The 16,236-nt window shown below is 43.0% G+C and overlaps 2 protein-coding genes across 5 annotated transcripts; one reads left to right on the forward strand and one right to left on the reverse strand.

The window, feature by feature from the left end:
- Positions 1–1,401: 1,401 nt before the first annotated feature.
- Positions 1,402–9,173, forward strand: si:ch73-233m11.2 (NACHT, LRR and PYD domains-containing protein 3). 3 transcript variants are annotated; one of them, XM_039011112.1, is made up of 9 exons: positions 1,402–1,605; positions 1,906–3,535; positions 6,514–6,675; positions 7,012–7,185; positions 7,296–7,469; positions 7,621–7,794; positions 7,918–8,091; positions 8,240–8,407; positions 8,820–9,173. In XM_039011112.1, exons 1-9 carry the CDS (start codon positions 1,578–1,580, stop codon positions 8,887–8,889), a joined length of 2,754 nt encoding a protein of 917 aa, XP_038867040.1. In that variant the 5' UTR covers positions 1,402–1,577; the 3' UTR covers positions 8,890–9,173. The 3 variants fall into 3 exon arrangements, with proteins under 3 accessions (XP_038867040.1, XP_038867041.1, XP_038867042.1); XM_039011113.1 differs by lacking the exon at positions 7,621–7,794; XM_039011114.1 differs by lacking the exons at positions 7,296–7,469; positions 7,621–7,794.
- On the reverse strand, positions 9,170–15,605 carry LOC120061373 (ceramide synthase 5-like). 2 transcript variants are annotated; one of them, XM_039011145.1, is made up of 11 exons: positions 15,245–15,605; positions 13,432–13,534; positions 12,892–13,022; positions 12,732–12,789; positions 12,459–12,509; positions 12,237–12,329; positions 11,054–11,182; positions 10,413–10,519; positions 10,062–10,218; positions 9,629–9,802; positions 9,170–9,517 (listed from the first exon to the last, which is right to left on the reverse strand). In XM_039011145.1, the coding sequence occupies exons 1-10, from the start codon at positions 15,415–15,417 to the stop codon at positions 9,641–9,643; spliced, it is 1,164 nt and encodes a 387-aa protein (XP_038867073.1). In that variant the 5' UTR covers positions 15,418–15,605; the 3' UTR covers positions 9,170–9,517; positions 9,629–9,640. The 2 variants fall into 2 exon arrangements, with proteins under 2 accessions (XP_038867073.1, XP_038867072.1); XM_039011144.1 differs by having other exon boundaries at positions 9,170–9,802.
- Between the last annotated feature and the right edge of the window lie 631 nt (positions 15,606–16,236).

Consider the following 16,236-nt stretch of genomic DNA (forward strand, 5'->3'; position numbering starts at 1 on the left):
ACAGAGAGTTAAAACCGCAATGCTGACAAATTGCACTCAGTGCTTTGAGCAGCGCTCTCCATAGACAGACTGGGGAGAGCAGAGTGCCGACCACCCTACTAAAGCCAAGGTTAGCGGAGTAAAAGTTTGAGTAAAACGCCACTCACCTTGATTCTTTCAGCGCTTGCCACAGTCTTCCCTGCTACCACTTTAGTCATGGTGATCTGCCGCTGCTGTGGGCAATGTTCTGACATTCTCATATGCTTTTCTGATTCGAAGTGACTGTTGATTGTCGACTTTCTCTAGTTTCCAAAAACATTGGAAATTGTTTTGCACGATCGTTAGCTGTTATTTTAGTTGGCAAATGATATTGATTTCTGTTCATTGTTCATTGTATTGGTCAAAATTGAGGGCTCTCGCATAATATGCCCTGATTGGTTGATTTTGCATTGAATTATGAGATCGCAGAATCGCAGAATCCTGGAGGGACTGATTAATAGGCTAGGTTGTAGCAACCTGATGTAGCAAGCTGATGGGTAAAGGGAAAATTTGAGTATCATGTAGTAGCCTAAACCTATCGATGTTACATTGAGCTGGGTGAATGGAATATACATGACAGTCATCCAATATGCTGTAATATAAATACAAATAACGCTCATAAAAAAAAAAAAATCTTAAACGGCACCTACCGCAACTGAGTGGAACCGCCAACCGGATGCTTCACATTTATACATCCAGTGAAATATCTGGCTCATTGTTCTGTTTGTGGTAGCTATATATCTAACTATCTCTCTGTACCCATTTCTGATGATCCATTGATCTCATCTATGATGTCTTGATGGCTGGTGTCGGCAGCTACATGCACATATTTTTTTACAAATTGTTAGTACCAATGAGAGTAGAGCTACTGAATTCGGACATCATATACACATGTCAATATATGGCATTGCGTTGGCAGCCATATTGGACTTTCTATCCATCCCTGGAACCAGGACCACATTCCTCACCAGCGCGGCAGTATCCTACTCGAAGGTATTCTTTCAAAGTGTATGTCAGACACTGAGTGTTGAAAAATAATCATTAGAAATAATATATGCTCCTCTTTTCTACTGTATGTATGTTATTCATAATTAATTAATTATGTGGTTGCTAGCTACATTCATAAAAACATTGAAATAAAAAAAAATCTACATATTTTCGCGGACCACCTGCAGTACCTCTAGGATCCCAGGTTGAATACCCTTGCTCTATAGTATTGGCTGGCTGAAACCAATCACAGTATATGAAGGCTGAAACTAGTAGACCCTGCTGCCGTTAGGTGTTTCCGCAAGTTCATTAGAATAAGTCGTTCCCAAAAAGGAGTTGTTGAATCTTGTCCATAAAGGATATTGCACATATCACTTCCTTCTTTTTCATTCTCTATTCTAGCTGCCACCCGGAACATATTGAACAGTTGCACAGATACAACATCGGCTGTGATTCATTTTTATTAATTTGCGAAAACATACTATTTCAAGCCTCTGCCAAGCATTTTATTGTCTATTGTTCTGAACGAACGAAAGCACAGGACAGACACCAGCGGGAATTATAGATACATTATGGCGACGTCAAAGGATTGTTTTCAAAGTAAGTGTACGCCGCCCCATAAGAATGTGATTTTCATGTAAATGTTGGCTACTTTGTGAAATCCATAGACATTAAAACCAGGTACAACCGCCTAGAAAAACTGTAAACCGCAATATGGTTTACCGTATAGTGAAAAATGTATTTGCATGCTTGTTTTCGCATGCCTGTGCGTCTGTCTACTCTGTGCTCCAATATGTGTGCCAACTTTGCGTTGATGCGCGTGCGTGTGCTTGCGTCACTTAACAATGTCCCTCTGTTTCTCAACGTTCCTTTTTTCAAACTGCTGTTTTCTATCGACAGCTATCCACACAATGCACAAGGCAGCACTGCTGGCCCATAGAAAGCAGAAGTCAGAGGACACATCAACCCTTCTTGGAGGCCAGTTGCCAAATAAAGTTGTGCATGATAATAATTACATTCCACTCATGACTACTGGTCCTGATGTGTCAGAAAAACAGATGCAAGAGAAACCACAGTCATTTCAACATGCCATTCTAACTGCATTGCCCGAAGATAGACACCAGCCGAAACCTGTTATAGTGGTTGGTCCAGCTGGAGTTGGCAGAACCACTGCCTTGGAGAAGCTAATAGTGGACTGGGCCACTGGCAAACATCTCCAGCACTTTTCCTGTGTCTTCCATTTCACATTCAGGGATTTGAATGCCCATAAGGGGGTGCTGTCTCTGCAGGCATTGCTGCTTCAGTGCTACAGTCACCTTTCCTCTGAGTCCCTGGCTCTAGTCCTGCAGAATCCAAAGTCTCTGCTGTTTCTGTTTGATGGGCTGGATCAGTACCAGCACAGCCTGGAACCCCCCACATCCCTGACCCTCTGCTCGGACCCTCAGCAGCCAGCCTCAGTCTCTATGCTAGTGGCCAGCCTGGTGCATGGACCTCTGCTGAAAGGGGCAGCCATACTGCTGACCTCAAGGCCTACCGCAGCCAGTCTTGAGTCTCTAGATGGCTACCGCATGGAGCTGTTGGGGTTTCTGAAACCCCAGAGGAAGGCCTATTGCGACAGGTTCTTCTCTGATCCAATTGTAGCCAGTCAAGCGTTTGAGAACATAGAAAGGACAATGGGGTTCTATGATTTCTGCACCTCTCCTAGATTCTGCTGGATGACGTGTTCCATTTACAAGTCTCTAATGGAGGCTGGAGAGATTCTTCCTGAGACACTAACCCAGGTGTTTGTTTATATCACCATCCACCTTATTCGGGCACTGTCATTGGACACGACCAATGCCAGAGACCTGGTGACCTCCCTGGGTAGAATGGCTTCCCATTGCTGTCTTGGCCCGGATTCAAACTGCTCCAAAGAAGAAATGGCCTCCACTGATGTACAACAGTTCCTAACAACTCCAACATCAATTAAAGATTTCCTGCACGTTGATGGTGACCTGGAATCGGACAACTGCATTTTCTCCTTCCACACCCAGAAGATCCAAGAGTTTTTCTTGGCTGCATCCTTCTACTTAGACGAGTCAGAAGCAGTGAGTGTGGAAGAGCTGTTGGAGAACCATGAGGGTTGTGTAGAGTTTCTCGACCTTTACCTGGCAGGGCTTTCTGAGCCCTCTCAGAGGAAGCCTCTGGAATCTGAACTGGGAGAGTTCAACACTGACCACATCATGGACTTCAGCAGCTGGTTTAAAAGCACCTCTCGGAAGGCACTGGAGAGCTATCACACAGACAGACACCTCCATTGCTTTCATCTGCTCCATCAACGTCAGAATGAGAAGCTGGTGAAGGAGATCATCACTCCGTCTGCCCGTGGCATCAGCTATGGCGTTCTGGGTGTACATGACTGTGTGTCTCTCAGCTATATAGTGACATGTCTGGGGGAATGGGATCAGCTGAATCTGTACAGCAGCAAGGATTTAACTGAGGAAAAAGCCAACCTTTTGGTTCCTGCCATACGTCTCTCTCATAAAATAATGTGAGTAATTGAGGAAACAGAAAATCAATGTGATTTGTTGTCTAGTATTTTGTTGCTAGTAAGTGTGACCCAATTCAGTTTGGTAAATGATATGATACAGTGGCAATCAATACCTCTCATCTGCAACTAGAAAGTAAAACAGAAACCTTAAGCATGTTTTTCAGATCCTACCACTGTGGGACCACATACATGCATACAAATAATCAAACAAATGATGTATCTACTGTAACGACCCTGGTTTATAAGTGTGGATCGCAATACTACTATTCTACAGCTATACATATTACTGCCTGGTATGGCAACTGCTTGGCCTCCGACTGCAAGGCACTACAGAGGGTAGTGCGTACGGCCCAGTACATCACTGGGGCCAAACTTCCTGCCTTCCAGGACCTCTATACCAGGCGATATCAGAGGAAGGCCCTAAAAATTGTCAAAGATTCCAGCCACCCTAGTCATAGTGTTCTCTCTGCTACCACACGGCAAGCGGTACCGGAGCACTAAGCCTAGGTCCAAAAGACTTCTTAACAGCTTCTACCCCCAAGCCATAAGACTCCTGAATAGCTAATCAAATGGCTACCCAAACTATTCACATTGCCCCCCCCACCCCCTCTTTTATGCTGCTGCTACTCTGTTTATTATCAATGCATAGTCACTTTAACTCTACCTACATGTACATATTACCTCAATTACCTTGATTAACCGGTGCCCCCGCACATTGACTCTGTACCGGTACCCCCTGTATATAGACTCGCTATTGTTATTTTACTGCTGCTCTGTTATTATTTGTTACTTTTTAAAATATTTTTTATTACTTAACACATTTCTTTCTTAACTGCATTGTTGGGCTTATATTAAGGGCTTGTAAGTAAGCATTTCACTGTAAGATCTACCTGTTGTATTCGGTGCATGTAGGGGCTCCCGAGTGGCGCAGCGGTCTAAGGCACTGCATGTTAGTGCTAGAGGTGTCACTACAGACCCTGGTTTGATCCCGGGCTGTATCACAACCGGCCATGATCGGGAGTCCCTTAGGGACTCAGCGTTGTCCGGGTTAGGGGAGGGTTTGGCTGGGGTCATTGTAAGATAAGAATTTGTTCTTAACTGACTTGCCTAGTCAAATAATGGTAAAATAAATCAAAATGATCTCAACCAGCTTCATGAGGTCACCTGGAATGCATTTCAATTAACAGGTGTGCCTTGTTAAGAGTTAATATGTGGAATTTCTTTCCTTAATGCTTTTGAGCCAATCAGTTGTGTTGTGACAAGGTAGGGTGGTATACAGAAGATAGCCTTATTTGGTAAAAGACCGTCCATATTACTTTAATCATATTACTTTTTCATATTACATCATTACTTTAAGACATGAAGTCAATCTGTACATTTCAAGAACTTTGAAAGTTTCTTCAAGTGCAGTTGCAAAAACCATCAAGCTCTATGATGAAACTGGCTCTCATGAGGACCGCCACAGGAAAGGAAGACCCAGAGTTACCTCTGCTGCAGAGGATACGTTCATTAGAGTTAACTGCACCTCAGATTGCAGCCCAAATAAATGCATCACAGAGTTCAAGTAACAGACACATCTCAACATCAACTGTTCAGAGGAGACTGCGTGAATCAAATCAAATGTTATTTGTCACATGTGCCGAATACAACAGGTGTAGATCTTACAGTGCCGGTACAGAGTCAATGTGCGGTGGCACCGGTGTCGAGGTAATTGAGATAATTATGTATAGATAATAACAGAGAGTAGTAGCAGCGTGGGGGGGGGGGGGGGGTGCAAATAGTCTGGGTAGCCATTTGATTAGTTGTTCAGGAGTCTTATGGCTTGGGGGTAGAAGCTGTTGAGAAGCCTCTTGGACTTAGACTTGGCACTCCGGTATCGCTTGCCGTGCAGTAGCAGAGAGAACAGTCTATGACTAGGGTGGCTGGAGTCTTTGACGATTTTTAGGACCTTCCTCTGACACCGCCTGGTATAAAGGTCCTGGATGGCAGGAAGCTTGGCCCCGGTGATGTACTGGGCCATACGCACTACCCTCTGTAGTGCCTTGCGGTCAGAGGCCGAGCAGTTGCCATACCAGGCAGTGATGCAACCTGTCAGGATGCTCTCAATGGTGCAGCTGTAAAATCTTTTGAAGATCTGAGGACTCATGCCAACTCTTTTCAGTCTCCTGAGGAGGAATAGGTTTTGAATCAGGCCTTTATGGTCAAATTGCTGCAAAGAAACCACAACCGGCTGTGATTGGGAGTCCCATAGGGCGGCGCACAATTGGCCCAATGTCATCTGGGTTTGGCCGGGGTAGGCCGTCATTGTAAATAGGAATTTGTTCTTAACTGACTTACCTAGTTAAATAAAGGTTAAACAAATAAAAAATGTGACTATTAAAATTTGATTCGATTTTTTGTCGCAAACAAATGATCTGTAATTACTGTTCCTTTCCAGATAGTGGAAAGAGACATATTACAGTATGATTTACTGTATGCATGGTATGTAGGTTACTGTACATTGTATAAATTAATTCCAAAACATTTACGTAACAAAAATGTCACATTTTGTACAATTTTAACAGTTCTTAAAGGGGAAATCTGCAGTTGCTATATTCATTTTAGGACATAAGTTAATGATATATACCCATTGATTCTTGAAGAATATAAATGCCTCATGATTTTAGCTCAACTGTCTTACCCCATCAGAACCCCAAATATAAGCATATTTTACTCCCATGTTTGTAAACAACAATTGGAAACAAACACTAGCCTCAACATGGTTAAAACTAGAATTTTGATATCATGGATGGTCAGTCCTTGTATCCATAGCTCTGTCTATGAATTTGAGTGGTTACATTTCTCCAGCCCCATTCCTCAGTTTTTTACCAACACTGGTTAGGTGGCTGCTTTGTTATTGTTTCAACTGCGGAGTTGCCCTTTAAAACATCACCAAAGCTGCATATTCATGCACATCTCTTCATTTGTTTTGTCCACAGCCTGGTTCAGAGCTCTCTTAGTGCTGGGGCTCTCGCTCACCTGGCCTCAGCCCTCAGCCAGGGAAGGACCACAGAGCTGGATATGTCCTACAACCCCATGGGTGACACAGGCTTCAAAGTTCTTTGCACAGGACTTGGGGACTGCAACATACAAACATTAAAGTGAGTTCCATCTTACTTCACAGAATATGACATTTACAGTGTTTGCATCATGCCATTCAAATGTAATGCACAATCTAATATTGATGGCGGTGTTACAGTAAATTACGATTTCAAAATGTTCTCAATTTCAATAGGTTATTGAAGACGAGGTCCCATACTACTCATAGACTGAATATAAAGCATTTAAAACATATGGCACCATAAACTTAATTATAACACTATAACTTCCTTATAACAGGGTTGTATTGGCATTTGGCGCATGCTATTGAATTACGTAATAGTAAAGTCACTTGATCTGTTTGTTGTATCTAAATGGATGATGATTGGTTTCTGTAGACTTCCAGTGTGTGGGTTAACAGAGGCTTGCTGTGGGGACCTGGTGGCAGTCCTGACCTCAGAGAAATCCCATCTCCGCGTGTTGGAGCTGAGGGGGAATACGCTCCATGACCAGGGGCTCAGGAAGCTGAGCCATGCACTGGGAAGCCCTCACTGCAAACTGCAGGAGCTTCAGTACGTACTCTAGCAAAGATATTGTAATGGTATCATTTTGGAAGAAGAATACATCTATGACTGACAGTTCAAATATCATTATTAGCCTGTAATTAGTTGACTTTGTGAAGGTTACCGAGGTGTGAGTTGACGGGGGGGTCCATGGAGGCCTTGTCAACTGCACTGTGCGTTGGCCAATCAGAGCTGAGAATACTGAACCTGGCACAGAACTGCCTCACCGACCAGGGGGTGGATTGGCTGGCCAAGGCTCTCCAATATCCCTGCTGCCAACTGCAAAGCCTGATGTAAGGACCAGATAGATAATGGATGCAGTTATTATAGCTCACTCAAGTCTCTAGGACAAATAAAAAACAACACATTGCTCAGATATGGAGATTTGTGATATGACATGCAGAGTATCTCTCCTGATTCCCTTTCTGGTCTATCCCTTGCCAGATTGTTTGATAATGAGTTGACAGCTGCGTGTTGTGCTGGTGTGGCTGAGGCCTTGCAGTCAGAAGGCTGTAGGCTGACTGAGCTGGATCTGTCTGTGAATGCGTTGGGCCAGGAGGGGGCACTGCAGCTGTGTAAGGCCCTCAACAAGCCTGGATGCCCACTGGAGAAACTGCGGTACTACAGTCCGCAGCATGCTTGTTATGTATTGAGTGTATTATCTGTTGTAGTCTGGGAACCCCTTGGAAACGAGACGATTCATGCCTTTGTATCAGAACCAATTAGGGTTTTCTGTTGCAGCTTGGTACGCTGTGAGTTGACTACCCTGGTCTTCAAGGAGTTGGGCGTTTTGCTGAGCAGTGGGACCTCTGGACTGAGAACACTGTCTGTGGGCCTGAACAAAATAGGAGACGAAGGAGCCAAACACCTCTGGGTCGCACTGGGAAACAAACGGTGCAGTCTGGAGCACCTGGAGTAAGTGAACAGACAGTGTGCGTCTCCGGATCAGTGTAACACTTGAATCCTCTCACTTTGTGTGTGTGATATGTCACATCAAAGATTTAGAGGTATATACCAAGGCTAAGTCCTTGGCAAAACTGAGATAATGGTGTGTGTGTGTTAGTGTTGAGATGATCCAGCTGACGGATGCCTGTGTTGGAGACCTGAGTGCGGCGGTGAGGGCCAGTGGCTTCCTGAAGAGCCTGGTCCTGAAGAACAACCATCTGACTGACACCTCAGTCCCAGCCCTGGTCCAAGTCATGCAGGATAGTCGCACCATGCAGGAGATGAAGTGAGTGAGCCAAGTAGTGGTGGATTCCACTGATACATTGTAGCAGTATTGATGGTTCTCTATACAATAGTATTCATGTTTTAGTGTTCAGTGCGATTTATATAGGACCACACCAGAGGCTAGTGGGAGGAGCTATAGGAGGACAAGCTCATTGTGATGGCTGGAATGGAATAAATGTTAGTCAAACATGTGGTTTCCATATGTTTGCTGTGTTTGATACGTTCCAAAGAAATCCATTCCAGCCATTACAATGAGCATGACCTCCTATAGCTCCTTCCACAGCCTCCTCTGTACCACACGCAAAAGACACGTTGTTTCGTAATCCCTACTGCTGTTGTGAAATTTGTGCTATCACAATTTGTCATGTGAAAAGTGTAAGGGTTCTTCTGACATTTGCCTTCCTCTCTTTCAGTCTGCAGTATAACGACTTCAGTGAAGACATGTTTGAGATGATGGACCAGTGTGCAAAAATCAAATACTAAACAAAAATTACCTTTTTAAAAATGTCACCACCAAAAAACTTGACTAATTTAGCCTGAGAAGGCTAAATAAAAACCAATCCCTTGACAGTATTTGTTTGATCCCTCCATTCTTTCTACTAGTATAGAGTTACATGACAATGGGCTTCAAACAGCCATGGGCTGAACAGTGTCTGATATGAATGTGTTCACTGAGGTTACTTGAGTGCCATTGCTAAAGTTTTGGTTGTCGAAAGATGTTAACTAATGATTTGGTTCAAATAAAGGTTTTTAATGAGAAAAATACAGATAATTTCTACTTTATTTTTTCCCCCTCAAATGAGGGGAGGCAGCATATTCAGTAAGGCACACAATCTCTTACAACCATTAAAATATCACCGGTTTCATCTATAAAGCTCTCTCCAAGTAAAAAAAAGTGAGTTATCAAAACATTGTAGAAATGAAGAAGCAGTATTTGACCGGTAAAACTTCTATGAAAACTTTCCTCCCCTATTTCTACTATAAGCAAAGGCAAAGTTGTAAACTTGATACAAAGAAACACACAGTGATAAATAGGTCCTCAAGGCAGCAAACATTGTCAATTTTATCATCGTCTTCACAACCCACACCAGTTCTGAGAGGGTTTGTTTTTCTGAAAGTGAAAGAAGAGTTGAAGTTCAGTTAAACAGAGCTGGGACCCATTTAAGTGGCACACAGCAGAGGGGATCCATTTCAGAGACCCCCGTGTCCAGTTCATAATCACCTCTCCCTGTGTTCAGTGGTCTTTTGTTCCACCTTTGGTGAAGCCATTGGTCCCGTTGTCTTTTTTTGGTGATTGCTCGCTACCGTTGGGTTGTGACTTGTTCCTGCTCTTGACATTGGTGTCCGTCTCCTCTTCTGAGCTGCTCTCGATGTCACTGCGGTCATCCTTCGCCACCTTTTAAAAAGGGACAGAGTTTGTGCTCAGTAACAATGAATAGTCTGCAAAGGAATCATACAAGGAATCAGATCATCAACGTATTACTGTTTTTCCTCGCTAAACCTAAATAGGTGGTCTGCGTAAAAGGACAAATGTTTTGATATTGGCAAATGTTTATTTTTAGGTCTACAACGTGAGCATATTACACAAACTATCACTGTTGCTACCATAGGTTCACTATTATTCAGACAGAGTAAAGTTAAACACACATACACACCTTGCCCTTGAATATGGCTTTGATGGCGATTCTAGCGATGAGGTAGAACCAGAAGACATGAAGAGACTGCAGGACCAGAAGCAGGCTGTTCAACAGCCACCAGGACCTGTACGGACCGACAATCTCCCAGCTCTCCACCAGCACACTGTATATGATCCTTCAACACAGACACACACAACCAAGCACACGCGTTACCAGGGCACCGTCACAAGGAGACGCCAAAGAGACAAATCCTTTTATAGAAATCTAATGAATTATACATCTATCCTACAGTGCTAAGGACAGAATGGCTGGAGTTAGATAACGCAGCTCTGTGCCTTGTTGCATAATTCAATATGTACCCCCCCTTACCAAAAGGGATAGATGACAAGTCGCGTGATGAAGAAGACGATGCTGAATACTACAAAGCCGGTGTCACAAATCCGCTGGTACTTTGCATAATTGGCCAACTTGGCCAACTTGGGGGGGAAGGAAATGAATAGGCACATGAGTACAGATAGCAAACCAGCAAACATGTTTAATTCTCCTTCAATGACACCTCTTGCTATACCTTGGTAAACAGACATGTTAAACAGTCAGATTCCAGTTAAACAGGTATTAGCTAAGTGCAGCAGTAGTGCACACAGCTGTTCAAACACAGAGTAAACACTCGCCTGGGTGAAACCCCGTACTCACACCCACATACACCATAAATAATATTTCAGTTTTGTGTGGAACCACCTCAGCCAGTAAAAAGACAGCTCTACACATACAGTATAGCATAGGCCAAAGCCAAATATTTTGAAAAGAAATTTACTTTTTGAATATTGTTCTAATTCTAGACATTCAGTTACATAGCATTATTTAAATATTCCCCATGTACTGTTAATGAGGAGCTAACATGGCTGCCATAGAATGTTGAAGTGTCATGTAAGTACATCATAATGCAGAAACCGCATTGGCCAACCTTCTAAATACATTGCTCTAGTATAGGCACTTGACATTTTATCTACCTCCAGCACGATGTCGGAGGCATCATGGACACACATGACCATAGTGCCTATTCGCAGCATGTTGTTACAGTAGGAGAAGGTGATGAGAGTTATGGTGGCCAGGTGATGGACAAACATGATGAGGAAATCCTGTCAGAGGACAAAGGTAAACAAAGAAATAGAGGGATAGATAGATAAAGAGGTAGACAAGGGGGGAGAGAGAGGGGGAGGGAAAAATATTTACACACATGCCATTTCATTCCAATAAAACGCATAGAATCACTGAGTGAGTGGAACCAAGGTCACAACAACCTGGTCTATTAAACCATCCCAACAAGTTCATTGACCTGACACAATGTCGTCACCAGCTTTTGAAAAGGCTGCATCTGCTTGGCAATGAGAATTCTTCCACACATGATTAATGATCTCCTAGAAACTTCACCAGATACTTTTAGTTATATATTAAACTAGATTACATGTACTGAGTATATTTTCTTAACTTGAAACGACATTGATTTTGCAATGTGTTTGTCTTCATTGCTCCTGCTTAAGGATCTTTGCATTTGTAATGGTGTACAAAGATGCTAGGGTCAAACATAGGAGTATTGGAAACCTTTACAACCTCATACAACATGCAAAACTTGCTAAGTGATACAAATAAAAAATCTTCCTTTCCCCTTGACCCACTACCAGAGAACAGCACAGTGCTAATGTAATTCTACCTCTTCCAGCAGCACCCATGTGACAATGGATTAGGTCTACTCTCAGTAGGATTGGACTCTGGGCTAGTGCTTCATACATAAACTCCTGTCCCAAACTATGCCTCTACAGAAACTCACTGCTGCGTCTAACCTGTTCATCAGAGTTTACACAGTATCGTAGGCCTTCTATTACAAAACAATAATTACCTTGCTAACCTAGAGTGAGACGAAAGTGTCTCTGAAATGAAGTAACAAAAACAGGACATACTGGCACCAATTCTTGCTAAACGACCAAAGACTTTCCAGAAAATCAAGTGGATTTAAATGGCTTGCATACCAGCTACAATAGATTGGCCAATTAGCATGAATGAAAGCCACTGACTGAAGTGGTGGTAGGATTAGTGTTTTTGAGAGAGGGGAGCACAATAGCTGCATTTTCAATGTCCACCTACCCCACTACAAGTCCACCCACCGTGCCCCTCCAACCCAGTCACCTGACTCACCTTCCTTTTGATGTCTGTAAACTGGGAGAACATCAGGGACCAGTAGAAGGCCAGCTCAGCTACATAGTAGTTGTACTGGCCAGGACTCAGCGTCTGTGGAAGCAAGGTGTGGGCCATATTGAGAACATGAACAACCCCTATGGTTAGGAATTGAATCTTCCTCTGTAGACTATTTAGATGAATGATCATGGTATTTAGGTACTTGGTATGTAGATCCTTCACCTGAAATGGGTAGTTGTACCAGCATTGCCGTGTGTCCCACATCCAAGGAGACTAGAGGAGGACATGCACATGTCAAAGATAATCAAAGAGGATAACAATGCTTATCAATATGACTTCCTCTTGAAAGCAATCTGCATAGTCAGCATGTTATTCTTATTGTTACTTTCTTTCCTATAGTAACAACAATTTTAAAAGGGCTCCTTTCAATTTAAAGTGTGTTTGAATTATATTAAAGTTATTTAGTGTAGTGCAGTAGAAGTCAATTCAACTCACCACCCACAGATAGCGAATTGCATAGGTAAATATACCGGTATAAAACGTCAACCTCCACCTATGATGCAAAACAAAGAGCAAAGGAAACATAAAGAAAAGAAACAGAACAGCAATGCTGAAGCTAGTGCATCTAGATTGATTAAGACTTTTCAGAACCTACATGCTCTCGCAGAACTTTGTGAGTGTACTGGGCTTGTCCTGGTTCCTCCGGAGTCGGAACCATCTCTGGACTTTCCGCACATCCCAGTCCAGCTGCTTAGAGAGCCCCTCAACCCGCCGCGAGTCTGGACTCTGAGGAAAAGGCGCAGGAGACAGAGACACTGCTTTAGAGTCAAAAACACTACATTGCTGCCCTGCTAAACAAGTCAAAGGAAAGTTGGCTACAGACAAAACAGACTGGCATCTTAGAGAGCTAATTGGCTTTGGACAGTAATCAACAAAATCTGATTACACTTTCCTGAGTAGCAAGTAAAAATCAAGTTCATCAGTGTGGAATACATCTACGATAAGTGGAAATGATAAAAATCCAACCTATTTATTTTTTTACTTCCACTAATCCACTTGCATTTACAGAACATCCCATTCATTTACATGTGGTGAATTGCTTTTACACCGTGAGCAATAACATAAGAAACATTTCAGGTCACAATGCTGCATTTGTCCACCCAGCAGCAGCGTATGAGACCAATGCTTTAAGTACCGTTGTGGATGTAAACACCCTCTCCAGGACAGCGTTGGGCTGGGCTCGCCGGCTCTCTCCAGCCTGAATCTGAAGTATGTTGGCACAGGGCTTGGCTACTAGCCTAAACACACACACAGCACCAGAGAGAGAGAGCAATATTAAACATGGACACAGGGTTGGCTCTACAGTACCTACAGTTCTCCAGAAACCTCAGCAGAGAAGATCACGGCTTTCACCAGGGACCTATTCCACAAACAGACACGGCGCCTCCACAGTTTACCCACAAATGTATTGTATGTGCAGTGGGTGTATGTGTGTAAGAGAAAAGCAGTTAGAATGAGAAAGGGTTGTGAAGGAAAACAGACAGTCAGAGGGAGAGTATGAGGAGGAATGTAGCACTAACTCTAAACAGAGGAGGCTGATGAGCTGTCATGTGAGAGGGAGGTGGGTCAGGAGGAGAAAGCTCCTTGCTGAGAGTGAGACAGACCTCAGTTTGCTGGTTAGTGTCTATCACAAGACCTCCCCGACCTCAGTGTACTGCCTCTGACCCATTCAAACATTCACTTCCTTCCTATCACACAATCCAATGTACTACCTAGGCCTAAACATATGCCCAGCTAACATTTTAGAAAGCATCTGTTCAGGAGAGGGCTTGCTATGCAGAGAATTCAAATTACCTATTTGGATAAGCAGACAGCCAGCATCCAATTCTACTGTGGTACACAGAAGAGAACACCAGTAGTGCATATCATCAATAATCTTGTGTTTCCATTCCTTCACCCTCATTTACAATAATCTGAAATCATGTGGATAGTTAATAGAAAGCAGATGGGGCAGTAGGCAGCCTAGTGGTTAGAGCTTTGTGCCAGTAACCAAAAGGTTGCTAGATTGAATCCCCAAACTGACAAGGTAAACATCTATCGTTCTGCCCCTGAACAAGGCAGTTAACCCACTGTTCCTAGGTCGTCATTGTAAATAAGAATTTGTTCTTAACTGACTTGCCTAGTTAAATAAAGGTGAAATAAAATACAAATATGGATAGACACATCGACTATTCACTTTTACCAGTTCCTTTGCTTATTTCACATCAAAACAGCCAAAAGGGACACAAAGATAAGGCCTTTGAAAGAAAAGGATACAAAGAGAAGAGCCATTTTAGACGTTAGAGATGCACACAATATAATCCAATGGCCATGTCACTTGCAGCAGTCAGTTTGCGTGAACTTCGTCCCTCTACAAAGATTAGCATCAGTGCAGTTGACCAAATTACTCGCGAGAATGTATTTATTGGTTACAGAGATTACTCAAAGCCTGGTTACTAAGGGACTGTATGGCGTTTAATAGAACACAGGTCAATGAAGCCAGAAGGGTTACTGCTTCTCTCACACCAGTGGCACAAAAAAAACTAAATTAGGCTACCCTTCAGGTTAAACAAGACACCTATGATCCAAACGTTGTATACTCAGTGGCTATTCGTAGCCTACTGTTGGCCTACACACAGTAGCATACTAATAGTATTTTCCACAATAGTGTTTGTGTCAATAGCCTAAATTATATAGACTAGAGTAGTGTTGGGAACCTATCATCAGAAAACAATGCCTCCTTATAGGCCTATCATGGCCCAAGGGCAGTTCGCTAATTAGTTCCTCTGACTGGCGCTTACTAAGCGCGCGCGCGCATACACACACACACACACACACACACACACACAATCAGTTTAGCCAAGGACTTGGCCTTGGTTTATACCGCTAAATCTTTGACACATATCAAATGCGGAAATCTTTTGTTTACAAAGACAAGTCAATACACGTTACTTTGTTACATAGCCTACCTCTCAAATAAAACCCTGACAGCCAACACGCCAAAAGCAAGCGGTAAGCATGAGAGTAGCTGGTCAGCTCTGGGGTACTCCTCTCCTGGTGGCGGGTGCTCGAGTTCCGCCCAAGTAACATTCGGTGGAAGCCAGAAACTCTCACTCCAAAACCAAGCTGAGAGCGAATTCATTTTGTGGTGATGCCGGTCCTTCTCAGAACAAAAAAAACCCAATATGTTGTGTGTAGCTGTGCGAGGGAGAATCCACCTGTTTCAGGCACTACTTTAGTAGACTTCCCATAAGTGTGTGGAGCTAGAGTCTGCTACTCCTGGATAAGTTGAGGAAGTAGGCTAGGTGCGCGGTGTCACCTCCTTCTTCCCCAGCACCATCAGCTCACTGGCATTTTTGGAAACTCTCATTCCCATGAGACCGCGTAGTCACGACGATACATTACAGGTAACGCCCATAACTGGCAACGCCCACGATGTGTCAGAGTTTTCGAGCATCCCTTTGTGTGTCATGAATTGCATAATAACTAGCTTACGCAAAACTAAAAACAATAATGTTAGTAATAATTTAACAAGAAAAATACAAAATATGGAGAGAGGCTGCATAACTTTGGGTGTTTTCACATATAGTCCACAACAAAATAACCGATCTCAGTCCTCTTTAAAGAGAACTCGGGTAAAAAAAACAATAACTCAGTTATCTTTGTACTCACACTACATTTGCCTTTGAATAAGGACTCAACTCTTGCCAGTTCAATTCACATATTTGTGGTCCCAGTCCTATTTGCATTCACATTGCTATGTTTAGAAAGGAACCAATATATTTGTCCAACATTCACTCGATGCAATCAAGGTTTTTACAAAGTAAAGGACAAGCCATTCCATCTGAACGTGTAATCGGAAAGCTAGATACTGTACCTACTTATATTTGGAAGTTAATAGATTGCATTTAGTTAAAATATGTGATAATTGTCATCAGAAGATACTATTAACATCTAAATA

This window comes from Salvelinus namaycush, chromosome 16 (assembly GCF_016432855.1).
Source record: "Salvelinus namaycush isolate Seneca chromosome 16, SaNama_1.0, whole genome shotgun sequence".
Taxonomy (NCBI): Eukaryota; Metazoa; Chordata; class Actinopteri; order Salmoniformes; family Salmonidae; genus Salvelinus; species Salvelinus namaycush.

Excerpts from the sequence above, each read along its gene's own strand:
- si:ch73-233m11.2 (XM_039011112.1), top strand. The coding sequence starts at position 1,578 with ATGGCGACGTCAAAGGATTGTTTTCAAA. Across the intron at positions 3,536-6,513 it reads CGTCTCTCTCATAAAATAAT|CCTGGTTCAGAGCTCTCTTA; the intron begins GTGAGTAATTGA and ends TTTTGTCCACAG. Across the intron at positions 8,408-8,819 it reads CGCACCATGCAGGAGATGAA|TCTGCAGTATAACGACTTCA; the intron begins GTGAGTGAGCCA and ends CCTCTCTTTCAG.
- LOC120061373 (XM_039011145.1), bottom strand. The coding sequence starts at position 15,417 with ATGAATTCGCTCTCAGCTTGGTTTTGGAGTGAGAGTTTCTGGCTTCCA. Across the intron at positions 13,535-15,244 it reads GTCAGGGTTTTATTTGAGAG|GCTAGTAGCCAAGCCCTGTG; the intron begins GTAGGCTATGTA and ends GTGTGTGTTTAG. Across the intron at positions 12,510-12,731 it reads CAATTCGCTATCTGTGGGTG|TCTCCTTGGATGTGGGACAC; the intron begins GTGAGTTGAATT and ends GTCCTCCTCTAG.